The sequence below is a fragment of the Lutra lutra genome, chromosome 6 (genome assembly GCF_902655055.1).
Source record: "Lutra lutra chromosome 6, mLutLut1.2, whole genome shotgun sequence".
NCBI lineage: Eukaryota > Metazoa > Chordata > Mammalia > Carnivora > Mustelidae > Lutra > Lutra lutra.
In genome coordinates, this window is record NC_062283.1 from 138,231,103 (window position 1) to 138,257,587 (window position 26,485).

Here is a 26,485-nt window from a genome sequence, read left to right on the forward strand (position 1 = left end):
TATTAGGATATCTGAATGAGAATGGTTTTATGGACATGGGGGAGGGTATGTGCTATGGTGAGTGCTGTGAAGTGTGTAAATCTGGCAATTCACAGACCTGTACCCCTGGGGCTAATAATACATTCTATGTTAATAAAAAATAAAAATTTAATAAAAAAATAGTTTAAAGACCTAAAAAAATGGTTTGCTGTTTCTATTTTAGCGTATTTACATAGTTATTTTAATGTTTCTATTTGATAGTATGCTTAATATTTCAGTAAAATGTGGTTATTTATCCATAGGTTCAAAGCCATAATCCTCTGGTAGATGTTCAGTTAATTCAAATGAAAAGGTAGATGTCCTAAGTTAAAATGATGTGTGAACAAACAGGAACTCTGCTCATGAGACTCAAGGCCTAAATGAAGTCTGCATCTGCAGGGAACACATTTGACCGAAATGGCAGAAATTTTCCAGGCACAGTCGCTAATGCCCACGTCTATAGGACAGTCATTGATGAATTCCTAATTGCCCAAAATGGATTTTCTTTTGCTTTTAGTTTGTTTGGCCACTGGGTGTCATTCAGACCTGTCTCCCATGCCCTTTCCCCAGCACCTGTGTGGCTACACCATGCTTCCTGCTTCCTGGGCCACACCAGCGTCACTGTTTGCTCCTCTTCTCTCACCCGGAATTACTCCCAGGGATGTACTAAAGGCCCCTTTCCTTCCCATTCTATCCATTTCTTTCAGATCTCCAAGTTTCTGAGTCTAACCCCACCTGTGTGCTGACGAGTCCCAGCCCACCTCCCTCCTCCCAGACCATGCTGTGTTGGGAACCTGTGCATCCAGCTTCTCACCAAGTGTCTCCTCCAACTGCACGTTTCCCTCCTTCGCCCTCCAACCCTTTCTCAGTCCAGCTTCCAGAGTAATCTTCCTAAAACAACGTTTGGTGGCATGAGGGCGACCAAACAAAGTAGCCCCATCTGATATCTCCTTGTCAGTCAGCAAGAAAAGGTCCGCACATTGGGGAATTTGGCCTTTATAGAAAGAAAAGTAACGTTCCATTTAAAAACTTAAAAAAAGAGGAACCTAACTCTTCAGGACTTTGCCGTGAGATTGTCAAGGAGCCTCTGTGCCACGTAAGACGTCACAGACTGTCCTCGTTGCTGCAAAGCACCGGGAGCAATCTGCCACGGAAGGGCGATCTGGGAAGCCACCTGACTGGTCTCACACAATGACAGTGTGTCCCAGTTCATTGGAAATGGGAGAACTGGGGCTCCTCGGTGGCTCAGTCTGTTAAGCATCGGACTCTTGGTTTCAGCACTGGTCATGATCTCATGGGTCGTGGGATCGAGCCCCACGTCAGGCTCCACGCTCCACGCAGAGTCCCCCCCCCCTTGAGATTCTCTCCCCCAGCCTGTCCCCTCCCCCAACACCAAATCTTTATTTTTTTTTTCAAGGAATAGAGATAGAACGTTTATTCGTAACTCATTTTATGAGGCCAGCATAACCCCGATTCAAAAATATAATGAGAAAATTACAATAGTTCTTTTAATAGACACACAAATTAGAGCAAAATATTAGAAAAATCAAACCCAGAGAATGTGTTAAAAGGATAATATGTCATGGCCAAATTGGCTTATTCTAGAATTTTTTAAATGGTTCGAATCAAATAAATCTTTAAAAAAAAAAAAAAAGTGGAAGAACAAGTTCGAGGCACCCTTCCCTCCACAGCCCTCCCTGTACTTACTGTACATGACAGCTGCCCAGCTCGTGTGCGGGGACCGATCAAGAATGCCGATGTCTCTGTGGCCAAAATGAGTAGACATGTGATGTTTAATCATTTCTTTTCCTCTCCCATCCCCCCCAAATCTGGAGGATTGTTCTTAAATCCTGTGGGTGGGGGTTTTTCCTTCAGATCCTCAGAATCACGATTCATCAAAAATCTCAACCTTGGTTTTTGTTTTGTTTTGTTTTTCATTCATCCCAGCTTTCGGTGTATATCATACCTGAGATTCCCAATGTGCCCTTTCAAACGATAGTGAAAGTTAAATTATCTTCTAGTCACGGGGGTAGAGGGGTGGGGAGGTATACTTTCTGTAATTTGAATTTTAAGATCCTTTTTTTTTTTTTTGCTGAATACAAAACCATGATGTTCCTTAATGACCTTGCAAATCACATCTGTCCTCCATCTCCCTCTATCCATTTTCCAGTGCTTGCCCACCCCGCCGCCGCTCTTAAAAATCAGTGACGTAGAGAAAAACAGTTTTCATGATATCTAAACTATACGTGGCTCCCACATGCCCCATGTTAAACGTGGGCATTTCTGTGTCTTACTATTGTTTTAACATTTGGTCCTCCGCCTGGGGAGTGGGCGGGGCTCTGTAAGCCGCTTCTACCCAAGCCTCCACAGAGAAAGAGATATTTTGTTACAAGGTAGAGTTTCAAGCCAGGCTTTGGCCGGGCTCTTTCCCACTTGGGAGGAGGAAAGTAGAAACAGCCAGCAAGATGATCATTCTTGAATTTTAGCTCATTAAAATCTTCCTTGCTCCTCAGTGAGTGATTTATTGATTCAAGCATCTAGCAGTTTTCCTCTCCAGAAGGAATTAGCATCTCCAGCGAGATCACTGCTAATGGCAGAGATTTTCGTCTTTTCTCTGTGGGATCGGTCATCTTCCCGTTGCTCATTTAGCACAGCCCACTCCAGGGTTGTGTTTAAACATGGAGCTGAGGAGTGGGAATGAGCTCCCTGAGATTTATAGGTAATGAAAAGAACAGGTTGTGTCAAAGGCACCACATGTAGGAAACTAAGTGTTCTTCAGGGACCTGTGCGAACCTCTGATCCTTGGCTTTTTCCAAAATGAATGTTTCAGCCTTGTACATACTAACTTCCTCTTTACAGAAGTTTTAACATGTTGTTTTTGCTGCTGTTGTGCGGGAAAATGTAGCGACATGGTGTTTCTTACCTGCTGAGCATTTCCAACAAGAGTTAAACGTTGGAGTTGCTTTTGGAGCTTAGTGTGGTTGCGTATCTGCAGTGGGATCAGTACATGAAGAAATACATGTTTTTATTCAGATGTTTAAAATCCTCTTTCCTTGGGGTGCCTGGGTGACTTCGTAGGTTAAGTGTCTGCCTTCAGCTCAGGTCATGATCTCAGGGTCCTGGGATCGAGCCCCACTCAGTCTCCCTGCTCAGTGGGAAGCTTGCTTCTCCCTCCCCCTGCTCGTGTATGCGCGCTCTCTCTCTCTCTCTCCCTCCCTCTCAAATAAATAAATAAATAAAATCTTTTTAAAAGATGAAAATAAAATCCTCTTTCCTTAAGAATAGTTTCCCTCCCTAAATAAAACATCACCCAAAAATCTTGGTGCTTTTCAGATCTGTCTGTGGAGAACATATGACGTGAACCACACTTGGATGCTGGTGATGTTATCTTCCAGTATCTTCTGAATTCCGTTTCATAGTGTTATGGTCTCACAGGGTTTTTGTTTTTTGCTTCTTTTTTTTAAAAATGATGGTTGTTTTAGAAAAGACTTCTCTTCTTTTTAGTGTGACCAATGCAGTTGATTTACTGTGACACCATTTCAGTATATTCTTCCTGTGCCTTAATGAAGTACGAGAAGGAAAAGCAGTGAGCACTGTTTGGCTCATTAGTGGGACCCAGCAAATGTTAATTCCCTTTTCCCTGCTGGCGTGATCAAACTGATCCATGTTCCCAGGATGGCAACTTTAAAGGTTGGCTTTATCGGTTCTTTGTTAAGACATGCCTTTTAAATTGTTGCCATGTTCATCCTCTATCGGGGGACTTGGAGCTGTTCTAGACCTTGGCTTTTTTGTCTTCATAAACCAGGGAGGACCGTCATGGATTTGCTTCCCCTCACTGCCATCTCTCGCCCCAGGATTTCTGAGAGACATTAGTGGGTGCAGCCTCTTGTCCAGACTGTGCTGCAGAGTCCTAGGCTGACTTGTTCAGCTGGTGCTACCCCAGGCTCTTCAGCCATGAGCCTGTCCAAGCCAAGAACGGATGAGGGCGCTTGGAGCACGTTCGTTGAGGGGGCGGTTGGGTGGTGGTCATGGCTGTGGGCGGTTTTCCTGTTTCGTCTGCCCCTCCTCTGTCTGGTTCTAAAGAATCTGGTCAGTTACAGGGTGCCGAAGTCTGTGGAAAAAGCAATGGGAGAAGGAAAGCAGTGTGGGAGAGTGGAGGGTGGGCACTGTCTCTTTCTTCCCTGGGGAGTGTCCTATGACTGGCTCCCCAGGGGAAACAGGAATTCCCAGAGAGGTACTTACACTCTCTGAGCCTCAGTTTCCTTGTCTGTGAAATGGGTGCAGTAGCACCAGCCCACATAGTTGACATGTGCAGTCATAGCTATTTCCCCCACAGGGTCCCATATTCCTCTTTGACCTCTTGCCCTCCACATAAATGGATCTAGTTTGTGACTGTTGGTTGCTTAGTGGGGACAGTACTGGGACAGGCAGTCATTCTTTGGTTGAGGTCAGAGCCAGTCTCTTCTAAATGTCACCTTCCTACCAGACATGTTCCTCCAGCACTGTTACCAAAATCGGACAGGACAGTTGTGATGAATGTGTTGTGTGCTAATAGTTGCATTCTTTTGTTTTTCTTAAAAAAAAAAAAAAAAAGGAAAAAACCAAAAACGAGCAGTCTGACAGGAGACTAAACAGAGCCTCCAGGAAAATGAGATTTTTTTCTTGAGCTCTTGAAAAAAGCCTCCCATAGATCCAGTAAAAGTTGCATGTGGGCCTAATTTGGATTGTGTGGTTGGACAAGCCAGCAGGCCCCCCGAACTGGCCAGATCTTCCTGTGGATTCCCAGCAACTACCCCTGTCTTCCCCTCTCAGCTGCCACATGACTCCAGATGCCACCCACCCCGTATACCTTTCAGTCTCCTGCTTCTATCTGCAGTTTTCGTGGTCCCATCCTTTTTCTTTTTTCTTTTTTTTTTTTTAAGATTTTATTTCTTTATTTGACAGAGATAACAAGTAGGCAGAGAGGCAGGCAGTGAGAGAGGGAAGCAGACTCCCTGCTGACCAGAGAGCCCCATGCGGGGCTCGACCGAGGACCCTGGGATCATGACCTGAGCCGAAGGCAGAGGCTTAACCCACTGAGCCACCCAGGTGTCCCTCATCCTTTTTCTCGATGCTGCAGTTAGTGGTGAAGACACGTGGATGGTGATGCTGACCACAGTGGAGGCGCTGCACTGACTGCCCTAAAGAAACTTTGCCCCTTTTCCTTTCCTTTCTGGGCCAAAATAGTCAGTCCCTGTGCTGACATGTGCTGCATTAGGAAATCCATGATGTGATTCTGTGCACGTCATCCGTGTGGCACCAACCTCAGAATGGTTGTCATCTGCTATCGAAATCAGGTGACACAGTTCATTCTTCACATGTTGCTGTCACAGATTAAAACGAGCACGGTGTTTCTCTTTTTCCTTCTAGCTTCATGAAGCTGATATTGTGGTCTTGGGCTCTCCCAAGCCAGAAGAGATTCCCCTTTCTTGGATACAACCAGGAACAACGGTTCTCAACTGTTCCCATGACTTCCTGTCAGGTGCGTAAATGTCTTAAAATTGGTGTTGGGCTGCTGATGAAAAGAGGCGAGATGGTTATGAGACGTGAACCTTACATTCAGAAGAGAGGATGTCCCTGAAGGGTTGCTCGTCGTCAGCATCCGTGCACAGGACAGGGAACTCAGAATGTGGATGGGCCTACCTTTTGGGTTACCCCATGTTGAAGCCATATTTTTGGGCAAAGAGAAGGTAAGATGCCAACCACAGTAGCTGCCCCCTGCTCCCACATGCAGACGTGCCCCTGCTGGCCTCTAGCGTTGAGCAGTCCAGTCACTCATGACCTGAAGTAGGTAATTTGTCCATGTGTGAGGTACACTAGAAATAGTGGTTTTCAGACTCATACAATGAAGCAGAATCTGTTCTCCCAAAGAAATCTTAGGTGACCTTCAGCATGTCAAAGCAGATGAAAACAGTTGCTGGAAGGGATGGGATGGTTGGAGGTTGAGCCAAAGTGGGTGGAGACCCTCTTTCGTGTCTGCCAGGACCACCTGGGGGTTTCTAGGTCTCGAAACCCAGACGGCTCCACAGGAGCAGTGAAATAGAGAGTAGTATCCGATTGTGTGTGTTTATGTAAAACTTTGACCCATTCACCTTGAGATAACTATTCTGCATTTTTCCACAAAAAAAAAAAAATGCACTGAACTTAATTCCATTGGAATATGATAGAAGGAAAAGAAAACAATGTGATATTATCAATGTTACTGAAATTCATGTCATAACTGTTTCTTCAAAAAAGGAAAATAATGGACCCACCCCACTAGGAAATGTCACCCCTCCCCTCCCCAGAAGATTAAAAAACCTTCTGGGGCTTCAGGAGGTGGGGTGGATTGGAAGATGGGAGGGACGATACTCAGGAATTTCCCAGAATGCTCGGGTACTTGGCTCTTGGATGGAGAGCGCACAGATGAATGAAGCAATTAGAGGTATAATGCGAATGTAGGATTCATTGTTCCTTTTAGCAAATAGAAGGCTTGCACTAAATGACTTCTTTGAAGTATATCTCGTTTCAGGAAATAACTTTCTCTCCCCGCCTGAAAAAAATGCCTAACCCATAAATTATGGGCATGCAGATTTGCTTCTCTGCTTAGCATTTAGATTAGGAATTCAGTTATGAATTCATGTTCTTTTAAATGAATGCTTCTTTGCTGTTATATTTACTTGCTTTTTTTTTTTCTTTTTAATTAGAGTTTATATATTTAGGACAGTTTTGGCATAATCCTGGCTGGAGAGAGAGAGGCTGCTTTTGGAATCCCTTTGAGCCCTATGATTTAATATATGAAGGTGACATATATTTTTTTAGTGAAACTGCCTGATTTTTAATACAGTTCTTTTGAGGATATTTAGTTTTTTAAAGGTATTCCTAAAAACATTCAATTTCAATGCAGTGATCCTCCTGGGGAACAAAAAAGATCAAGGCATTATATTTTGATGGAACAATTCTGTATGTAGACTGACTACAGTTAGTTTATCTGAAGTGTGTCTGGTTCAGTACTAGTAGTCTTCTTGATTTTTGAATACCTTGTGCCCAGAATAGTACCTGTCACATAGTACATGCTCAGAAAATACTGAGTGTTGAGTGAGTGAATAAGCTGGGACTCAGAAATGTGCTCCGACTGATAGCAGCTTTAAGTTATTTGCAGATACAAAGACATTTTTTGAACTTTTCTCGCACTCAGAAATCGGGCTGAGAGGGCAAAGACAAAGATGAGAAATGCTTTACTGATTAAAAAGATGGATGTGCTTTTTGAGTCAAGATGGCAGAGAAGTAGCAGGCTGAGACTACTTCAGGTAGCGAGAGATCAGCTAGATAGCTTATCTAAAGATTGCAAACACCTACAAATCCAATGGGAGATCAAAGAGAAGAAGAACAGCAACTCTAGAAACAGAAAATCAACCACTATCTGCAAGGTAGGACTGGCGGAGAAGTGACTCCAAAGCGATGGGAAGATAGACCGCGAGGGGCGGGGCCGGCTCCCGGCAAGCGTGGAGCAACGGAGCACAAAATTGGGACTTTTAAAAGTCTGTTCCGCTGAGGGACATCGCTCCAGAGGCTTAACCGGGGTGAAGCCCACGCGGGGTCAGCGTGGCCTCAGGTCCCGCAGGGTCACAGAAGGATCGGGGGGTGTCTGAGTGTCGCAGAGCTCACAGGTATTAGAACGGGGAAGCCGGCTACAGAGACAGAGCCGAGGAGTGATTCTCAGCTCGGGGTTACCTTGAACCGGTCGCAGGCTCGGTCAGCTCGGAGCGCGGCCGGAGGCAGGGTGACGGGAGTCATTGGGCGCTGTTCTCTGAGGGCGCACTGAGGAGTGGGGCCCCGGGCTCTCGGCTCCTCTGGGCCGGACACCGGGAGGCCGCCATCTTCATTCCCGCCTTCCGGAACTCTATGGAAAGCGCTCAGGGAACAAAAGCCCCGAAAGCAAACCTGAGCGGATTACTCAGCCCGCCCCGGGTAAGGACGGTGCAACTCCGCCTGGGGCAAAGACGCTTGAGAATCACTACAACAGGCCCTCCCCCAGAAGATCAACAAGAAACCCAGCCAGGACCAAGTTCACCTACCAAGGAGTGCAGTTTCAATACCAAGGAGAGCAGCGGAATTCCAGAGGAGGAGAAAGCAAAGCACGGAACTCATGGATTTCTCCCCATGATTCTTTAGCCTTGCAGTTAATTTAATTTTTTTTTCTTTTTCAATTTTTTTTTCTTTTTCTAAATTTTTTTAACTTTTATCCTTTTCTTTTTTAACGTTTTTTAACTAGTTTCTCTAATATATATATATATATATTTTTTTCCTTCTCATATTTTTTCTTTATTGGTTTTCTTTTTTTAATTGTTTCTTTCTTTTTTTTTTTTTTTTTCTTTCTGAACCTCTTTTTATCCCCTTTCTCCCCCCTCACGATTGGGGATCTCTTCTGATTTGGCTAAAGCATATTTTCCTGGGGTTGTTGCCACCCTTTTAGTATTTTACTTGCTCCTTCATATACTCTTATCTGGACAAAATGACAAGGCGGAAAAAGTCACCACACAAAAAAGAACAAGAGGCAGTACCAAAGGCTAGGGACCTAATCAATACAGACATTGGTAATATGTCAGATCTAGAGTTCAGAATGACGATTCTCAAGGTTCTAGCTGGGCTCGAAAAAGGCATGGAAGATATTAGAGAAACCCTCTCGGGAGATATAAAAGCCTTTTCTGGAGAAATAAAAGAACTAAAATCGAACCAAGTTGAAATAAAAAAAGCTACTAATGAGGTGCAATAAAAAATGGAGGCTCTCACTGCTAGGATAAATGAGGCAGAAGAAAGAATTAGCGATATAGAAGACCAAATGACAGAGAATAAAGAAGCTGAGCAAAAGAGGGACAAAGAGCTACTGGACCACAAGGAGAGAATTCGAGAGATAAGTGACACCATAAGACGAAACAACATTAGAATAATTGGGATTCCAGAAGAAGAGGAAACAGAGAGGGGAGCAGAAGGTTTATTGGAGAGAATTTCCCAAATATGGCAAAGGGAACAAGCATCAAAATCCAGGAGGTTCAGAGGACCCCCCTCAAAATCAATAAGAATAGGTCCACACCCCATCACCTAATAGTAAAATTTACAAGTCTTAGTGACAAAGAGAAGATCCTGAAAGCAGCCCGGGAAAAGAAGTCTGTAACGTACAATGGTAAAAATATTAGATTGGCAGCAGACTTATCCACAGAGACCTGGCAGGCCAGAAAGAGCTGGCATGATATATTCAGAGTACTAAACGAGAAAAACATGCAGCCAAGAATACTATATCCAGCTAGGCTATCATTGAAAATAGAAGGAGAGATTAAAAGCTTCCAGGACAAACAAAAACTGAAAGAATTTGCAAATACCACACCAGCTCTACAGGAAATATTGAAAGGGGTCCTCTAAGCAAAGAGAGACCCTAAAAGTAGTAGATCAGAAAGAAATAGAGACAATATACAATAACAGTCACCTTACAGGCAATACAATGGCACTAAATTCATATCTCTCAATACGTACCCTGAATGTTAATGGGCTAAATGCCCAAATCAAAAGACACAGGGTATCAGAATGGATAAAAACAGAAAACCCATCTATATGTTGCCTACAAGAAACTCATCTGAAACCCGAAGACACCTCCAGATTTAAAGTGAGGGGGTGGAGAAGAATTTACCATGCTAATGGACACCAGAAGAAAGCAGGAGTGGCAATCCTTATATCAGATCAATTAGATTTTAAGCCAAAGACTATAATAAGAGATGACAAAGGACACTATATCATACTCAAAGGAACTGTCCAACAAGAAGATCTAACAATTTTAAATATCTATGCCCCTAACGTGGGAGCAGCCAACTATATAAACCAATTAATAACAAAATCAAAGAAACATATCGACAATAATACAATAATAGTAGGGGACTTTAACACTCCCCTCACTGAAATGGACAGATCATCCAAGCAAAAGATCAACAAGGAAATCAAGGCCTTAAATGACACACTGGACCAGATGGACATCACAGATATATTCAGAACATTTCATCCCAAAGCAACAGAATACACATTCTTCTCTAGTGCACATGGAACATTCTCCAAAATAGATCACATTCTTGGTCCTAAGTCAGGTCTCAACCGTTATCAAAAGATTGGAATCATTCCCTGCATATTTTCAGACCACAATGCTCTGAAGCTAGAACTCAATCACAAGAGGAAATTTGGACAGAACCCAAATACATGGAGACTAAACAGCATCCTTCTAAAGAATGAATGGGTCAACCAGGAAATTAAAGAAGAATTGAAAAAATTCATGGAAACAAATGATAATGAAAACACAACGGTTCAGAATCTGTGGGACACAACAAAGGCAGTCCTGAGAGGAAAATATATAGCGGTAAAAGCCTTTCTCAAGAAACAAGAAAGGTCTCAGGTACACAACCTAACCCCACACCTAAAGAAGCTGGAGAAAGAGCAAGAAAGAAAGCCTAAACCCAGCAGGAGAAGAGAAATCCTAAAGATCAGAGCAGAAATCAATGAAATAGAAACCAAAAAAACAATAGAACAAATCAACGAAACTAGGAGCTGGTTCTTTGAAAGAATTAATAAGATTGATAAACCCCTGGGCAGACTTATCAAAAAGAAAAGAGAAAGGACCCAAATAAATAAAATCATGAATGAAAGAGGAGAGATCACAACGAACACCAAAGAAATACAGACAATTGTAAGAACATACTATGAGCAACTCTACGCCAACAAATTTGACAATCTGGAAGAAAAGGATGCATTCCTAGAGACATATAAACTACCAAAACCGAACCAGGAAGAAATAGAAAGCCTGAACAGACCCATAACCAGTAAGGAGATTGAAACAGTCATCAAAAATCTCCAAACAAACAAAAGCCCAGGGCCAGATGGCTTCCCGGGGGAATTCTACCAAACATTTAAAGAAGAACTAATTCCTATTCTCCTGAAACTGTTCCAAAAAATAGAAATAGAAGGAAAACTTCCAAACTCATTTTATGAGGCCAGCATCACCTTGATCCCAAAACCAGACAAGGATCCCAACAAAAAAGAGAACTACAGACCAATATCTTTGATGAACACAGATGCAAAAATTCTCGCCAAAATACTAGCCAGTAGGATTCAACAGTACATTAAAAGAATTATTCACCACGACCAAGTGGGATTTATTCCAGGGCTGCAAGGTTGGTTCAACATCCGCAAATCAATCAATGTGATACAACACATTAATAAAAGAAAGAACAAGAAGCATATGATACTCTCCATAGATGCTGAAAAAGCATTTGACAAAGTACAGCATCCCTTCCTGATCAAAACTCTTCAAAGTGTAGGGATAGAGGGCACATACCTCAATATTATCAAAGCCATCTATGAAAAACCCATCGCAAATATCATTCTCAATGGAGAAAAACTGAAAGCTTTTCCGCTAAGGTCAGGAACACGGCAGGGATGTCCGCTATCACCACTGCTATTCAACATAGTACTAGAAGTCCTAGCCTCAGCAATCAGACAACAAAAGGAAATTAAAGGCATCCAAATCGGCAAAGAAGAAGTCAAACTATCACTCTTTGCAGATGATATGATACTATATGTGGAAAACCCAAAAGACTCCACTCCAAAACTGCTAGAACTTGTACAGGAATTCAGTTAAGTGTCAGGATATAAAATCGATACACAGAAATCAGTTGCATTTCTCTACACCAACAACAAGACAGAAGAAAGAGAAATTAAGGAGTCCATCCCATTTACAATTGCACCCAAAACTATAAGATACCTAGGAATAAACCTAACCAAAGAGGCTAAGAATCTATACTCAGGAAACTATAAAGTACTCATGAAAGAAATTGAGGAAGACACAAAGAAATGGAAAAATGTTCCATGCTTCTGGATTGGAAGAATAAATGTTGTGAAAATGTCTATGCTACCTAAAGCAATCTACACATTTATGCAATCCCTATCAAAACCCCACCCATTTTTTTCCAAAGAAATGGAACAAATAATCCTAAAATATATATGGAACCAGAAAAGACCTTGAATAGCCAAAGCAATATTGGAAAAGAAAGCCAAAGTTGGTGGCATCACAATTCCAGACTTCAAGCTCTATTACAATGCTGTCATCATCAAGACAGCATGGTACTGGCACAAAAACAGACACATAGATCAATGGAACAGACTAGAGAGCCCAGAAATGGACCCTCGACTCTATGGTCAACTCATCTTCGACAAAGCAGGAAAGAATGTCCAATGGAAAAAAGACAGCCTCTTCAATAAATGGTGTTGGGAAAATTGGACAGCCACATGCAGAAAAATGAAATTGGATCATTTCCTTACACCACACACGAAAATAGGCTCAAAATGGATGAAGGACCTCAATGTGAGAAAGGAATCCATCAAAATCCTTGAGGAGAACACAGGCAGCAACCTCTTCGACCTCAGCCTCAGCAACATTTTCCTAGGAACATCGCCAAAGGCAAGGGAAGCAAGGGCAAAAATGAACTATTGGGATTTCATCAAGATCAAATGCTTTTGCACAGCAAAGGAAACAGTTAACAAAACCAAAAGACAACTGACAGAATGGGAGAAGATATTTGCAAATGACCTATCAGATAAAGGGCTAGTGTCCAAAATCTATAAAGAACTTAGCAAACTCAACACCCAAAGCACAAATAATCCAATCAAGAAATGGGCAGAGGACATGAACAGACATTTCTGCAAAGAAGACATCCAGATGGCCAACAGACACATGAGAAAGTGCTCCATATCACTCGGCATCAGGGAAATACAAATCAAAACCACCATGAGATATCACCTCACACCAGTCAGAATGGCTAAAATTAACAAGTCAGGCAATGACAGATGCTGGCGAGGATGCGGAGAAAGGGGAACCCTCCTACACTGTTGGTGGGAATGCACGCTGGTGCAACCACTCTGGAAAACAGCATGGAGGTTCCTCAAAATGTTGAAAATAGAACTACCCTATGACCCAGCAATTGCACTGCTGGGTATTTACCCTAAAGATACAAACGTAGTGATCCGAAGGGGCACGTGCACCTGAATGTTTATAGCAGCAATGTCTGCAATAGCCAAACTATGGAAAGAACCTAGATGTCCATCAACAGACGAATGGATAAAGAAGAGTGGTATATATACACAATGGAATACTATGCAGCCATCAAAAGAAATGAAATCTTGCCATTTGCGATGACGTGGATGGAACTCGAGGGTATCATGCTTAGCGAAATAAGTCAATCGAAGAAAGACAACTATCATATGATCTCCCTGATATGAGGGAGAGGAGATGCAACATGGGGGGCTAAGGGGGTAGGAGAAGAGTAAATGAAACAAGATGGGATTGGGAGGGAGACAAACCATAAGTGACTCTTAATCTCACAAAACAAACTGAGGGTTGATGGGGGGAGTGGAGTTGGGAGAGGGGTGGTGGAGTTATGGACATTGGGGAGGGTATGTGCTATGGTGAGTGCTGTGAAGTGTATAAACCTGGCGATTCGCAGACCTGTACCCCCGGGGATAAAAATATATTATATGTCTATAAAAAATAAAATTAAAACAAACAAACAAACAAAAAAGATGGATGTTTTGGGGCACGTGGGTGCCTCAGTGGGTTAAAGCCTCTGCCTTCAGCTCAGGTCATGATCTCAGGGTCCTGGGATCGAACCCCGAGTTGGGCTCTCTGCTCAGCAGGGAGCCTGTTTCCTCCTCTCTCTCTGTCTGCCTGTCTGCCTACTTTTGATCTCTGTCTGTCAAATAAATAAATAAAATCTTAAAAAAAAAAAAAGATGGATGTTTTGCAGTCAGCACCATTCATAAGAGCGTGGTATTTCCTGACAGTTTTAGGTTTGTGTGTGTGTTTATTTATTTATTTATTTTAAGATTTTATTTGTCAGAGAGCGAGAGAGACCGAGAAAGAGAAAGAGCACACAAGCAGGGGGAGCGGCAGGCAGAGGGAGAAGCAGGCTCGCCACTGAGCAAGGAGCCCCATGTGGGACTCCATCCAAGGACCCTAGAATCATGACCTGAGCTGAAGGCAGATGCTTAACTGACTGAGCCACTCGGGTTCCCCGAGACCCTTTTTTTTTTTTTTTTTAAGATTTTATTTTTGAGTAATCTCTAAACCCAACATGGGGCTTGAACTTAGAACCCTGAGATCAAGAGTCCCAAACTGTACTGACTGAGCCACCCTGGTACCCTGGTCAGTTTTAACTTTAGCAACTTTAATTAGTATGAAAATTGGATCTCTGAACAGATTGTAGAAAGGCTCTTTTCCCTTCTGTTTTGCATAACCTTGCCACCTTAAACAAAGAGACTTTTTTAAAGCATTATTAAAAGGAAAGGTGCTTTTATTCACACTTAAGAACAAAAGAATTCTTAATAAACTGGTGATTGGGTGAAGGCAAGGTTTAAAATGGGATTTTCATACTCATCTTAACGGTACAAGGATTCCCGCCCCCCTTTGCCCTGTAAAAATAGATGGGATGTAGTGATTTATAATGAGGTAATTCTATAGTGGCATTTTACTGAATACCTCATCTCAGGAGAGATTTTTCGGGTGGCTGATATCCCAGAAGCAGTGCTCAGAAAACAATTACACCTAACTTGTTGGATCTGTTCACTCTTCCTGTGGCATGAGTCTAATATTTAGACTTAAAAGCCAGACACGTATCTTCCCTGAATAGTACTGAAAGATACTGGTGATTTACTCAGGCATCTAGAAATCTGTGAGATGCCAGAGGGAAAATCTGATCTATTAGAAGTGAATTGAGAAAGTAAATGACTTAATGATTGGATAATAAATCCTTACCAAGTAAAAATAACTAAATAAATAAAAGAAGGTCATGTTAATGTTCAGTTTTCTAGCTATAACAATAACTAATATTTTATTATTAAGCGTCAAATCACAGAAGCTGTGATTTCATAATGTTCTGCTTGCTAAAGAGCAGAATTCATACAGAGCAAGACCATTTCATACTCTAATATTAAGAGTGCCCAACGGGACACAGGCGGAACTGGTCTTACATCTTGGGCCCAGAAAAGAGTATCAAAATAGCGATTTTGTGGGCCAGAGTATTTGACAGCATCAGTTTAACTGCGCGCAAGTATATTTACTCTGGGGTATATCTCAGGGTTCAGGCTAATGACCTGGAGGATCCTGGGAGACTGAAGCGTTCTCTCTTAGGACCCCTAAGGGAGACGGTATGATTAATGCAATGGGAAAAGCATGGAATGTGGGTCAGGTTGATCTTACTCAAAGAGTAAGAGGGGGGTTTTCGTTTGGTTTTGGTTTTGGTTTTTCTCTTACTTGTAAGCTGTGTGACTTTGAGCAAATAACTTAAGCTCTCTGATCTTCAGTTTCCTTGTGGGTAAGATAGAACAAGGCTCTAGAGAGGAATAAGTGAGCTTTCGCCTCACAGCACGGCCTTCATAAGAGCTGCCGTCTAGTGGCCCTCCCCCTCCTTCCTCTCACCTCTAGCACACAGAAGAGCTGTCAGACTTCATATTAGCAACATGGGACTCTATTTGAAAACAAATACAGGGAAGGACTCTTCCCAGTGAGTTTCTGAGAATGTGAGAAGGGAGCTTTAAGAACTTAGATACACATGTAATTCAGTTGTTACCTTCGTGCACTTAGAATACAATAAGGTCATTGGCTTATGAATTTTGAACTCCAGTTATTCTAAAATCTGTTATATCTATTACCTGTTTCCCTTACCTTTTTTCCCAGGAAATTCTGGAAGAGTTGGACTCATGCTATTGCCAGGTTTCATTTCAGATTCTAACTAATTCTATGTAAGACATCAACATTCTGACTTTTTAAAAGAGTCTCAAGCTGTTTAGAATATACAGTTCTGTGTTAATTCCTTCCTACTTTGGTGTCAGTGATTTCAAAAGGGCTGTTCATATAAGTTGATACCAGTGGTTTAATTATATTTCTTTTAGGGGGGATTTTTACATTATATTCTGTTTAAAAAAACAATCATAAGACATTGATATTTGATAGTGGAATTCCGATGTTTTAAGCTAGGAGTTCAACCCTTGCAAACATTATTACAAAAATTATAATGAGATTTCATTTATTGCATTTTACTGTTATCCTATAACAAGAATATATTTAACTTAAAACTAACGGCCAGTGATTTTGAGAGTGTTATCTGTACTAATTTACAGTTTTTTAGCTTTTCCTGTTTTCAAAACTGCACATAAAGTTTTTCTGGGTTACTTGTTCTCCCAGAGGACGAAAAAATATTTAAGGGTTCAGTCTGTGGGTTCATATGGCGCTTTAGTGATAAGAAGGGTGCCCTGAGCCAGACTGCAGAAAGCTGAAATGTTTCCATATAGCAGACTTGTCAGGAAGACCGAAGAAGAATTTGCCCTGATCCCTCCCATTTCAGTTATTCTGGCAAAATTCCCAGGGTGGTCTCAAAACAGTTCCTGTCAGAGAAAGCACCATTCTGATTTCCAGGGAAAGCATGATGACACGTCAGCCTTAAATTTTCTTGTTGTAGAAAGTTTGGTTAGCAAGAAAAAATTATAAATGAAAGGCCATCTTTTTAAAGTGATTCATTGACCTATCCTTGGAAGAACCACGAGTAAATGGGGAGTGTTTAGTGGGAAGTGAAAAGACCCATTTGGTTTGGGACGGGACCCCTGGGACCCCTGCCGGACTCGCAGGCTGAATGCAGACAGCCTTGGCAGGCCGTGTGTAGACAGCCTCTGGGTGGAGCCCTGCCTGGACACAGGCAGAGGGGTGAGGTAATGATTTCCTCTCTCCATTCTCTTCAGCCATGAAATTTGTTAAGAATGTTATCCCTGATGCACTGAGTTACCATCTTCATTGTTTCAAGTTCTCTGGTCATCCCTAATATTAATTTCCTAAAATACAGTTTCTCGGTTTCTATGGAAGAATGGTCCTGTTACTTTTATGACAGGGTACTTGTGATTCTGTTCTGGGCATATACGTTAATAAATTGATACCAGCTCCTGGCATGTAGCTTTTCCTTCTTTCCTCGTCATTTAAAGATAGAGCTAAAAATGAGAGAAGCATATTTCTTTTCCATAACGGCTGGACAAGACCTTTAGATCAGATCTCTAGTGGTTCAAACAAAACAAAACAAATCTCTTTCTCTAGACTCTTGGCTTTTGCCTAAATATGATTTATAAAACTGTGAAGTGTTGCTAATCTTGAAACGATACCAGAGGGAGATGATTTTCCAACACCCTTAATACATTTGACTATAGAACATCACAGAACACTTACTCTTAAGTGTTTTGTGCTCTTTCTTGCAGAGGACTGTCAGCAAAATGGATAATTTAAAAGTAGAGTGGTCCAAACTCGAGGACAAGAGTTTCTTAATTCAAAAAAGTTGCTATTAGAAATGTTTCTTTTCTCCAAGGGAGGATATAGACTAAAGCATTTTACATGTGTGCTTGCTTTTCGTAACCTCTGTAAGTGCCAACTGAGGAAGGGAGTAGAATCCTTACAAATGCCTCTGTGGTTTGAAACCCAGGTCATCCCTAAAATTAATATCCTAAAATACAGTTTACCAGTTTCTATGGAAAATGGTCCTATCACTTTTATGACGGGGATTTTCTAAAGTTCTCCGAGACCACCTGATCTCTCGTACAGCCCTGGGGTTGGGTGCGATTGTGCTGTGTCTGAGTCCTCCTTCCTATACTCTGTATATTTGAGATTTTGCTTTTATGCCCTAGGCATCGTTTAAGCGTACACATTCGATACCAAGCACCTTGATGTCCCCATTCCGTTCTCCCAGACTTGGGTGGGCGTGTAACTACCCACGGTACTTAACAGCCCAAAGTCACAGTTGGTGTTTGGAGGTAGAAGCACGCTTTTCACCCAGTCTCGACTCGAGTCAGTCAAAAGCCCCAGGGCAGTGCCGGGGACGGGTGACCCCCCTGGAACCATGCCTGACAGCCGACATTCCTAGGTTGCAAAGAGAACGTCACTTGGTCACTCGGTGCGCTGGCTTTTTAACTAGGAGCAATTGGTTGTAAATGACAGTACCCTGAAAGTCTTTTTTTTTTCCCATAGGGAAGCTTGGAGGTGGTTCCCTCGGGGCACATTTTAACGGTCTCATTGCCGAGGACGATGTGAGTCTCCTCGCTGCCGCTCTGCGGATTCAGGTGAGTCTGACGCAGCTCTCTGAGGATTTCCCAGTTGAGAGCTTGGATGAATAGTTGCTCACATTTTCCAAGTGTTTTTTGTTGAGCAGACATAGTGGTAAGCACCTTACACATATAATGTCATTTAATTTCTTCCAGCAGCCCTGGAAGATAATGTCATTCCCATTTGGCAGATAAGGATAGGGGAGCTTAGGAAAATTTGCCTTTGGTGACATGACAGGTGCTGGATGGGGACCCAAATCCAGGTCTGTGGTTAGTAATCTATTGCTGTGGAATAAATTATCTGCCAAATTTTGCAGCCTAGGACAATGAACATTTATAAACTCACGGTGTTTGTGGGTCAGAGATTTGGCAATGGCTCAGCTATATGGTTTTGGCTCAGGGTCTCTCATACAATTGAAACCAGGAGGTCAAAAGAAGGCTTGACTGTGGCCAGAGCCTCCCACTTCCAAGACAGCTCACTCACATGGCTGTTGGCAAGATGCCTTAGACCCTCACCATGCAGACTTCTCTGTAGAGCTGCTTGTGACGGGGCAGCTAACTTCCCCAGGAATGAGTGATCCAAAGGAGAAGGCAAGGGGGAAGCCGCAGTAGCTTTTATGACGTGGCTGTCAAAGCCACCCACCATCACTTCCCTGTTTCGTCTTTGCTAGAAGCGAGTCACCAATCTAGTTCACGTTCAGGGGGAAGGGAATTGGGCCCACCTTTCAAACACAGGAGTATTAAAGATTCTGTGGACTGCTTTTCAAACCACAACCATCTACATGACCCAAACCCCAAGATCTCCAGCTCGCCACCATGCGAGCTCTGCAAGGCAGTGACCTTGACTATCAGGAGAGAAACCAGAGCCTGTAATTCCTGCCACAGTGGAATTAAGCAGAAGCAAGTTTTAGTTTCTTTCTTACATACATGGTGTATACAGTGAAAACTTTTTATTTCCAGGGACGGCCTGGCTGGCTCATTCGGTAGAACATGCGACTCTTGATCTCAGGGCCATGTGTTCAAGTCCCAGAATGGGCATGGCGCTCACTAAAAATAAGTAAATAAATAAACTGACACACACACCCTCTTTAAAAAATTTTTAAAAATAAAATGGGGCGCCTGGGTGGCTCAGTCGGTTAAGCCTCTGCCTTCGGCTCAGGTCATGATCTCAGGCTCCTGGGATCGAGCCCCACATCGGGCTCTCTGCTCAGCAGGAAGCCTGCTTCCCCCCCGCCCCCCACCCGCCTGCCTCTCTGCCTACGTGTATCTCTCTCTCTGTCAAATAAATAAAATCTTTAAAAATAAATAAATAAAAATAAATAAGGCTTGTAACTTCCGAATGGAATATACTACCTTTCTGTAAGGACTGTGTGTTGCATTTCAACCTAAGCCAGATTTTAATTCTCTCTTTCTGTGTATCACCATTTAACAATTCAGTGCTCTTGTTCTGTTACATTAACTGTAAAAGGGTTATACTTGAAACAGTGTTGCGGGGTCTGGAATTTGGGCATCTAAGCTGATCCTTCATGCATTCTCACGTTTCCCTCATTTTTCTCTTCTGAGAGGAAGAACACACTCTCTAATTTTATCTGGTATTTGATGCCTTTAGTGAACACTTAACCTCTTTGAAAAGTACCTGTGTCTCACATTTTCCTTTTGAAGGCAAACCTCCCATGCTAATTACACGTGAGTAAAAGTATTGCCGATGCTCACTTGGGTTACTGTGGAGCTCTGTAACCTTCTCATGACGTAACATCCCGCGCAGTTTTTTCATAGTTCAGACCCATATCCCGTCAGCCTTTACTTGGGTAACGTGCTCTCCTTTCTGTCCCTTGAAGAACATGGTCAGCAGTGGACGGAGATGGCTACGTGAACAGCAGCACGCCAGGTGGAGACTTCACTGCTTGAAACTCCAGCCTCTCTCCCCCGTCCCAAGGTATCCGCTGGATTTCTCTATAGTTGACACCACAGTGCCCCGGGTAGCCAAAGTGGCTCACGGGGTGGGGGCGCCCATCATGGTATTATGGCTCGGATGGTGGATAATCTTCGCCAGTCACATTGGTGCCCTCTTTACGCTATTGATTAAGCCCTAACAATTAAATAGTAATGAGCTCGTGTCCCACATTCAGTCAGTTCTAGGATGTGTATGCTTTCCCTTTCTGAAGTCAGGGTGTCCATTACTGTCGATGACGTGTCCTGTATTAAATGGCATTGTTCTTTCTTCTTAGTGCTGTCTAACATAATGCTGTCTTCTCTTTCACAAAATACAGCAACGTGATGTTTGGAAAATGCTTCTCAGTGTTAGAAATGCCCAACTCACCTGTCAGCTTGGTCTTCATGGTCACATAGGTGTCTGCACTGGGGGCCAATGACCGACCATACCAAACCCCATTCTACGTAGGAAGTGAGTTCACCTTTCCTCAGCACAGAGTAATATCTCTTCTCTGACGGGCCATTCTGTGACACTCCAGATGGATATTTTCTTCAGAGTAGCGTTTATGAAATGCGAGCTCTATATTCTCTGCCTGGATTTGGAAATACATGCTGCAGGAATAAGTCATTAGATAAGGTATCAGAGCTGGAGAAATGCATTTCCCAGCTTCATCGTGGGTGCCCCAGCTGCCCCCAACCAGTGAATCAGCCCCACCCTCACCATCCAGGCATGCACGAATGCCCTTGGAAAATGGTGCGCTGAAAACCCCATCATCAGCAGATAAAGGCTCCAGGAACTGACGTGTTTTTCATTTGATAACTGCTTGCTTTTTAGATTTGATCCGTTTTCTTGGGCCACAGCTGAACACTTGTGGTTCCATTCTACTCACCCGGCTGTTTTCACTCCTGAAAATAGATTGCACATCGTAGTCCCCGTCTGTGTTCATTAATATATAAATTCCAGGGAACATTGTGTTTTATAATGTCACCCTCTTGTTGTGTAATTTGTTTCATCAAATATCTTCACTTTTTTTAATTACTTGTGTTGTTATAGGACTTTAATTTTTTAAAGTAAATGAGTATGTTTTACTTTCAGAGAGCTAAAAAAAAAAAAAAAAAGAAATTTGAGGGGGACCCAGCCAAACTGTATACCAAAGCCTTCGCATAAATCTAAATAAATTCCACTTGGGGGAAGAAGTGTTTTAATTGCTGAACCAAATTTGACTTCTGGAGGTACGGTGGGGGGAGAAAGACAGGCTGAGTAGTTTATAAATTCCTCAAAAATCAAAACGATGTCACTGTCACTCTTTAGCTAGTGAGGAGAAAACTTTGGAGGTTTTCCAAGAGTCAGCGTCTCCATTTAGGAGATTTGGGGAGGAGAGAAAGAGAAAAAGGGTGTAGACAGGAAGGCAATATGAAGTGGGAGCTTAGGCAAAGAAGGAAGGGGGGAGAACTGGAAGGGGAAATGCAGGTGGGAGGGGAGGAAGCACAGTGCTCAGCCCATGTGCCATCCAGGCAGACACACGCTCTCCCACTCCAAGCTGCTGTAGTGCCCTGCGGGGAATTTGGATTGGAAGTGGGTGTAGTGTTACCTTGTGCCCCCCGGTCAGACTTCCATGGGGTCATGGAGAAGGACACAGAGCAGTGTGAGGGCTTTGAGTCGATTATCAGCAGAAGTGAGAGAAAGAAATATCAGAGCAGGGGGCTGCCTGCCAGCGGACCCCAAAATAAGGGCTTCAGGGTGAGGCAGGCACTGCTGTGTCCCCAAGTGTCAACCCTAAGGACCGACCGAGTCCCTGAGGCCAGCTGTCCCAACTCTGTCTCATGCCTGCCCCGTCTTCCTCTCAGCCAGGTGCTCAGTCTGGCAGATGGGGGCCCTGAACCCCCATTAAAACAAATAGCTGAGCTTAGGAGCCCCAAAAGACTCTCTGTGAAGTTCGGCACATGCCAATTTCTCCAGAAGCTAAACAGTGGCGCTCTCATCTTGCAAGGAAAGTAGAATCAACGATTTGCCCAGTGACACTCGGGTGTTCCTAAACTTTCCCATATTTGAAGTTGAGCTTCGAGCACTAGGTCCTTTTACGGACGGTTATGCAATTAATAAAATATTTTGAAATATGAATTTTGGATTCAATTTAGGAAAAAGGGAAAAGCATGGACCCAGATGAAACAAAATAGCATTTCCCCATTTCTGAATAGCCAAGAGACACATGGGCCAGCCCAGGGAGAGCATTATGCAATGACCCATGTATTCACGGTTAGCAGAGAAGGTGGCGACCCGCAGAGAGCACTGTACTCTACAATGAATATAGCACTCGCCTGTAGTATGGGCGTGCTCTGTACCTGGGCAGAGTTCTGCCATCCTCATGAGTTTGAGTTGCTTCCCTAAAGAAATGTACCTTTTTTTTAATGCACATCAGTTATTAGCATTTGTGCCTACTGCTGCTTCGGAGAGAGGAACACAAAGCAATTGCCTTGATTGACTTGTTGGCATGACGTATGGCTGTTGTTACTCTAGCAGTGACCACCTAAGCTGAGGAGACTCTCGCCTCTCGTGTGTTTTCCCCCGCAGTGATCTTGAGATTTCAAGAGCACAGACTCCAAAAGCCGTGGATGTCCTTGCCAAGGAGATAGGATTGCTTGCAGATGAAATTGAAGTCTATGGCAAAAGCAAAGCCAAAGTACGTTTGTCCCTGCTGGAAAGGTTAAAGGATCAAGCAGATGGAAAATACGTTTTAGTAGCTGGGTAAGAAACTACTTCTAAAATTTAATTGACAAAGAAAGCATGTTTATAAAACTCTCTCCCCTATTTCTGTCTGTCATCACACCACTCACATCCGTCCTTTTCTCAGACTTGACATTTTTGTCCATTTCACTTGGCATTCTTCATTTGACAGGAGGTAAGTTTTCATTTTCAGTGCAAAACAGATTAGTCTCCTCCACAAAACATAAAGTGTAATGAGTTCCTCATCCAGTATTTTATTTTATTTTTGTTTCTCATATTATGTTTTAATCACCCTTGTTCTGTCTTAGATTTTTCATTTAGTTTCTATGTGATAAAAATCAAAATAAGAACCAAAAATAAAATATTTTGAACTGAGCGGGGCGGGGGGAGTTTGTGTTCTACTCAGAAATAACATCTTAATGGAAAATGTACAGATAATTGTGTGAAACTTAACATTTTCCTGTTAATATCCTTAATATTTATTTATGTATTTGCATTATAAAAGTTCATCATTTCTCTTTTCTTACATTTTAAAATTAATGTTGGGCCATTTTCATTTGTGTTGGTCACTTTATAAATGATAAATGCAGGGTTTTTGTGAAAGGGAGTGTTTATTTTCCCTCTTTTTAAAAAAAGAAATATGTTCATGGGCTGAAAACTGATGGAAGACAAGGGATTTAAACTATTTTTTCAATGCGACCTGAGGGAACATGAGGAGACCATATAAATTCCTTGTTGTCTTGAAATTTCATTGCAGTGACTTACTGATGATATATAGGCCAAGGCTTAAGGCCCCAAAACCTGTTTACAGAGAGACATCTCTGTAAACGACTAGACTTGACTCTTGGTTAACTTTATTTTTACGTATTTTATTATTAATGTAAACCCCTTGTTTCTTTTTCTGGTTTTAAAGTCACGCGTACTCATAAAGGTATTCCACAATGCGGAAAAATGTCAACAAGAAAGTAAACATGCCAAATCCTCCCACCCCGAGGAAGGGGCTGGTAACCTTTGAGACCATCTTGACACAGGGAGTCTCCTGTAAATGAGGTCATCTTCCCCGCTTTGTTCCCTAGCAGCGAGATGAGTCAGCAGTGTGTCGTGTGCCCGGCTCCCTCCGCGGGGGTCAGTGTAGAGCTGGGCGGTCGTTCTGCATGACTGTGTATCATTCCAGTGCTCCCAGCCTAGATTCTGAGGGACAGGGAATAGGATGAAGGTAGATGCCATTTCACACGTCCTCCCAGCACCAGGAAGCCCCGGGTGGCCCAGTGGCCAGAAGTTCAGCATGCTTCTCATTCTTCAAGGATATTCAAGCCAAAAACTGATTTGAAAATACCATAAAGATGTGGCACAGTTTATTTAACCAACTCTCTGTTGGGCACTCAAATTGCTTCCTGTGTTTGGCCACTATAAACAGTGCTAAAATCAACAGCCCTGCCTGTGCTCACTTCTACACTTGCCCAATGACCCTCTTAGGGAAAATCGCTAGAGGTTTTAAATTCAGTGTTTTAAAATTACAAATAAAGCCACAATCCATAATTTCGCCTCTAACGGCCAAATAATTTGTTCATATTTCTTTCCCTCCCCTTCTCCCTTCTCTTTCTCCAGCTCCTCTGCCCCTCTTTGGAAGGGCTCTCAGGGTCCCTTAGTGGCTGTGGTTTTAAGGAATTCATACCTTGCCTGTGGCTTAAACCTCCCTAAACTTCCAGGCTCACAATGTTGGACTCCCAGTCCTGCTGGGGTCCTTTCCAACCTAGGAGCCCACCCCTAATGTCTCTGTAGCTGAGCTGCAGGAAAGCTTCCTGCTGAGAGGAAATGGCCTCACCTATAGGCACCTCTGGGACCAGATATGTGAACGGATCCAGCTGACTTGGGGAGTGGGTTGGGGGTCCCCTGGGTCCCAGGGTTTGGAGCACACATGGAGTTAGTGTTGCTTTTCTGGAACGTGCTTGATACAAGTTTATTTTCAGAAATAAGCTCTGGGACATTCAGAACTTCAAAAGTAAATTTAGTGTTTTATCCACAAATTTGCTTCCCGTTTTCCAGGCTCTAAGTGATTTTGGTAGATGGATTTGCTGGTTTTCTCCCCCTGTTTAATGTGGGAAGATCTAAGGAAAAGTCAGGAGGATGTACTCTCCACTTACCAAGGAAGAATCAAGCAGTAATTTTTCATATAGACTGGCTGTGATTTACTCTTTGGGGTGCTTGTTAGTACTGGAAATAAGAACACAGATCTGTATGTGACCCTGCCCTTAGCTGGGAACAGAGAATGATATTTCTAAAATAAAAGCTCTGACGGTATTGTTATCAGATTCCTACTGTCAAGGGCTGGCTACATGCTAGAGAGTGACAGTTAGCCTGGCTTTCCAGGATTAGGGCCGTGTGTGGTTCCATGCCCAGTAGGACATTGCTTCTCGCCTCACCCTGTCTCTTCGCCAGCATTTGTACATGCATCTGAGCTGAAGAAGCCGGGTTGTCGTATCGTCCGCAGACATGAAACGAAACCTGAATTCTCAAGTATGGATTTAACCCCCAGAGCTAAACTGTTCTTTTTCTGAAATTGTGGTGTATGTTCCTTTTAAAACAAAGATCTATGAAGGAACAAAAATTAAATTGTGTTCCTTTCAACTGCATTAAAAAAAAAAAAAAAAAAAAAAAGCTACAAGGGTAGGATGTTGAGATGTACCTGTATCTGCAGGAAAGCCTGAAGGGTTTTAGACAGTATGTATCATCACACTGTGTAACCCACACAAACAACTAATGATCTATTTTTTAAGCGTGTTAGCTGCCTTTTTAATCTAACCTTTTAGTAGCTGCACATTTGATATCAGTTTAAAACACCAGGCAGTCATTTTATTTATCATCTAAAATGAAAAGTTCATTTGCAATAAAGACGACCTCCATAGTTTTACTTTTGGTCACATCAGTCACAGAAAGCGACAGTTGTCAAACCATTATACACGCTGTCCCTGCTTCAGAAATGGAAAGGACTCCTCTGTTAAATGGACAATTCTTCCCTTTTCCTGCAAGATCTTTTTTAAATTCTGGAAATAATACTAGCTTACACTGTAGAAAATTTAACATAATGAAAAGCAAAAAGGAGAAAACGAAATCTCTCATGACCCAGAAGGGTTAGAAATTTTTATATTTCCTTCCAGAATTTTCTCTCTGTATCTGTCCTTTTTTTACACATTGAGATCATGCTGTAAATACCATTTTGTGCCCTGCTTTTACTCCTGAATACTGTAACATGACTCTTTCCCCAGGCTTTAGCAAAATTCGAATACTCCAGTAATTCCTCAGGAAACCTAAATAATATATTTGTGGTTGTCCTTTTGAACTTATGCATAAATGTGACTTAAACGTGTCAGCGGTAGAGTTAAAATGTAAAACAATGGGATTTTTAAAAATCTTCTGTCTATAGCCCCAGCGCAGCACAGATTAATTCGTCTTAAAAGCTGTTCTCCCAACCTCAGAATTTCTCATTCTGGCAGAATCATCTGTGTTCCATCAGCTACACATCGTGCCGTATTTATACCTATACATCACTGTATTGGCTTTGCCTGACAAAATGAAAAGTATTGGGAATTGTTCAGGGAAATAGGCCAAAAGAATCTTAGGGGCCCT

General features: G+C 42.6%; 1 protein-coding gene across 2 annotated transcripts in view; it reads left to right on the forward strand.

Annotated features, from left to right (window-relative positions):
- The window catches only part of MTHFD1L (methylenetetrahydrofolate dehydrogenase (NADP+ dependent) 1 like), a 190,611-nt gene that overhangs the window by 25,948 nt on the left and 138,178 nt on the right, over positions 1 to 26,485 (forward strand). For both annotated transcript variants that reach the window (XR_007128113.1, XM_047733489.1), the window contains exons 8-11: positions 5,428 to 5,539; positions 18,128 to 18,219; positions 20,040 to 20,137; positions 22,706 to 22,879. Coding sequence is in view for 1 of the 2 variants with exons in the window: in XM_047733489.1 (XP_047589445.1) it covers positions 5,428 to 5,539; positions 18,128 to 18,219; positions 20,040 to 20,137; positions 22,706 to 22,879 (476 nt within the window). In the remaining variant the exon portion in view is untranslated. The remainder of the gene's footprint in view (positions 1 to 5,427; positions 5,540 to 18,127; positions 18,220 to 20,039; positions 20,138 to 22,705; positions 22,880 to 26,485) is intronic.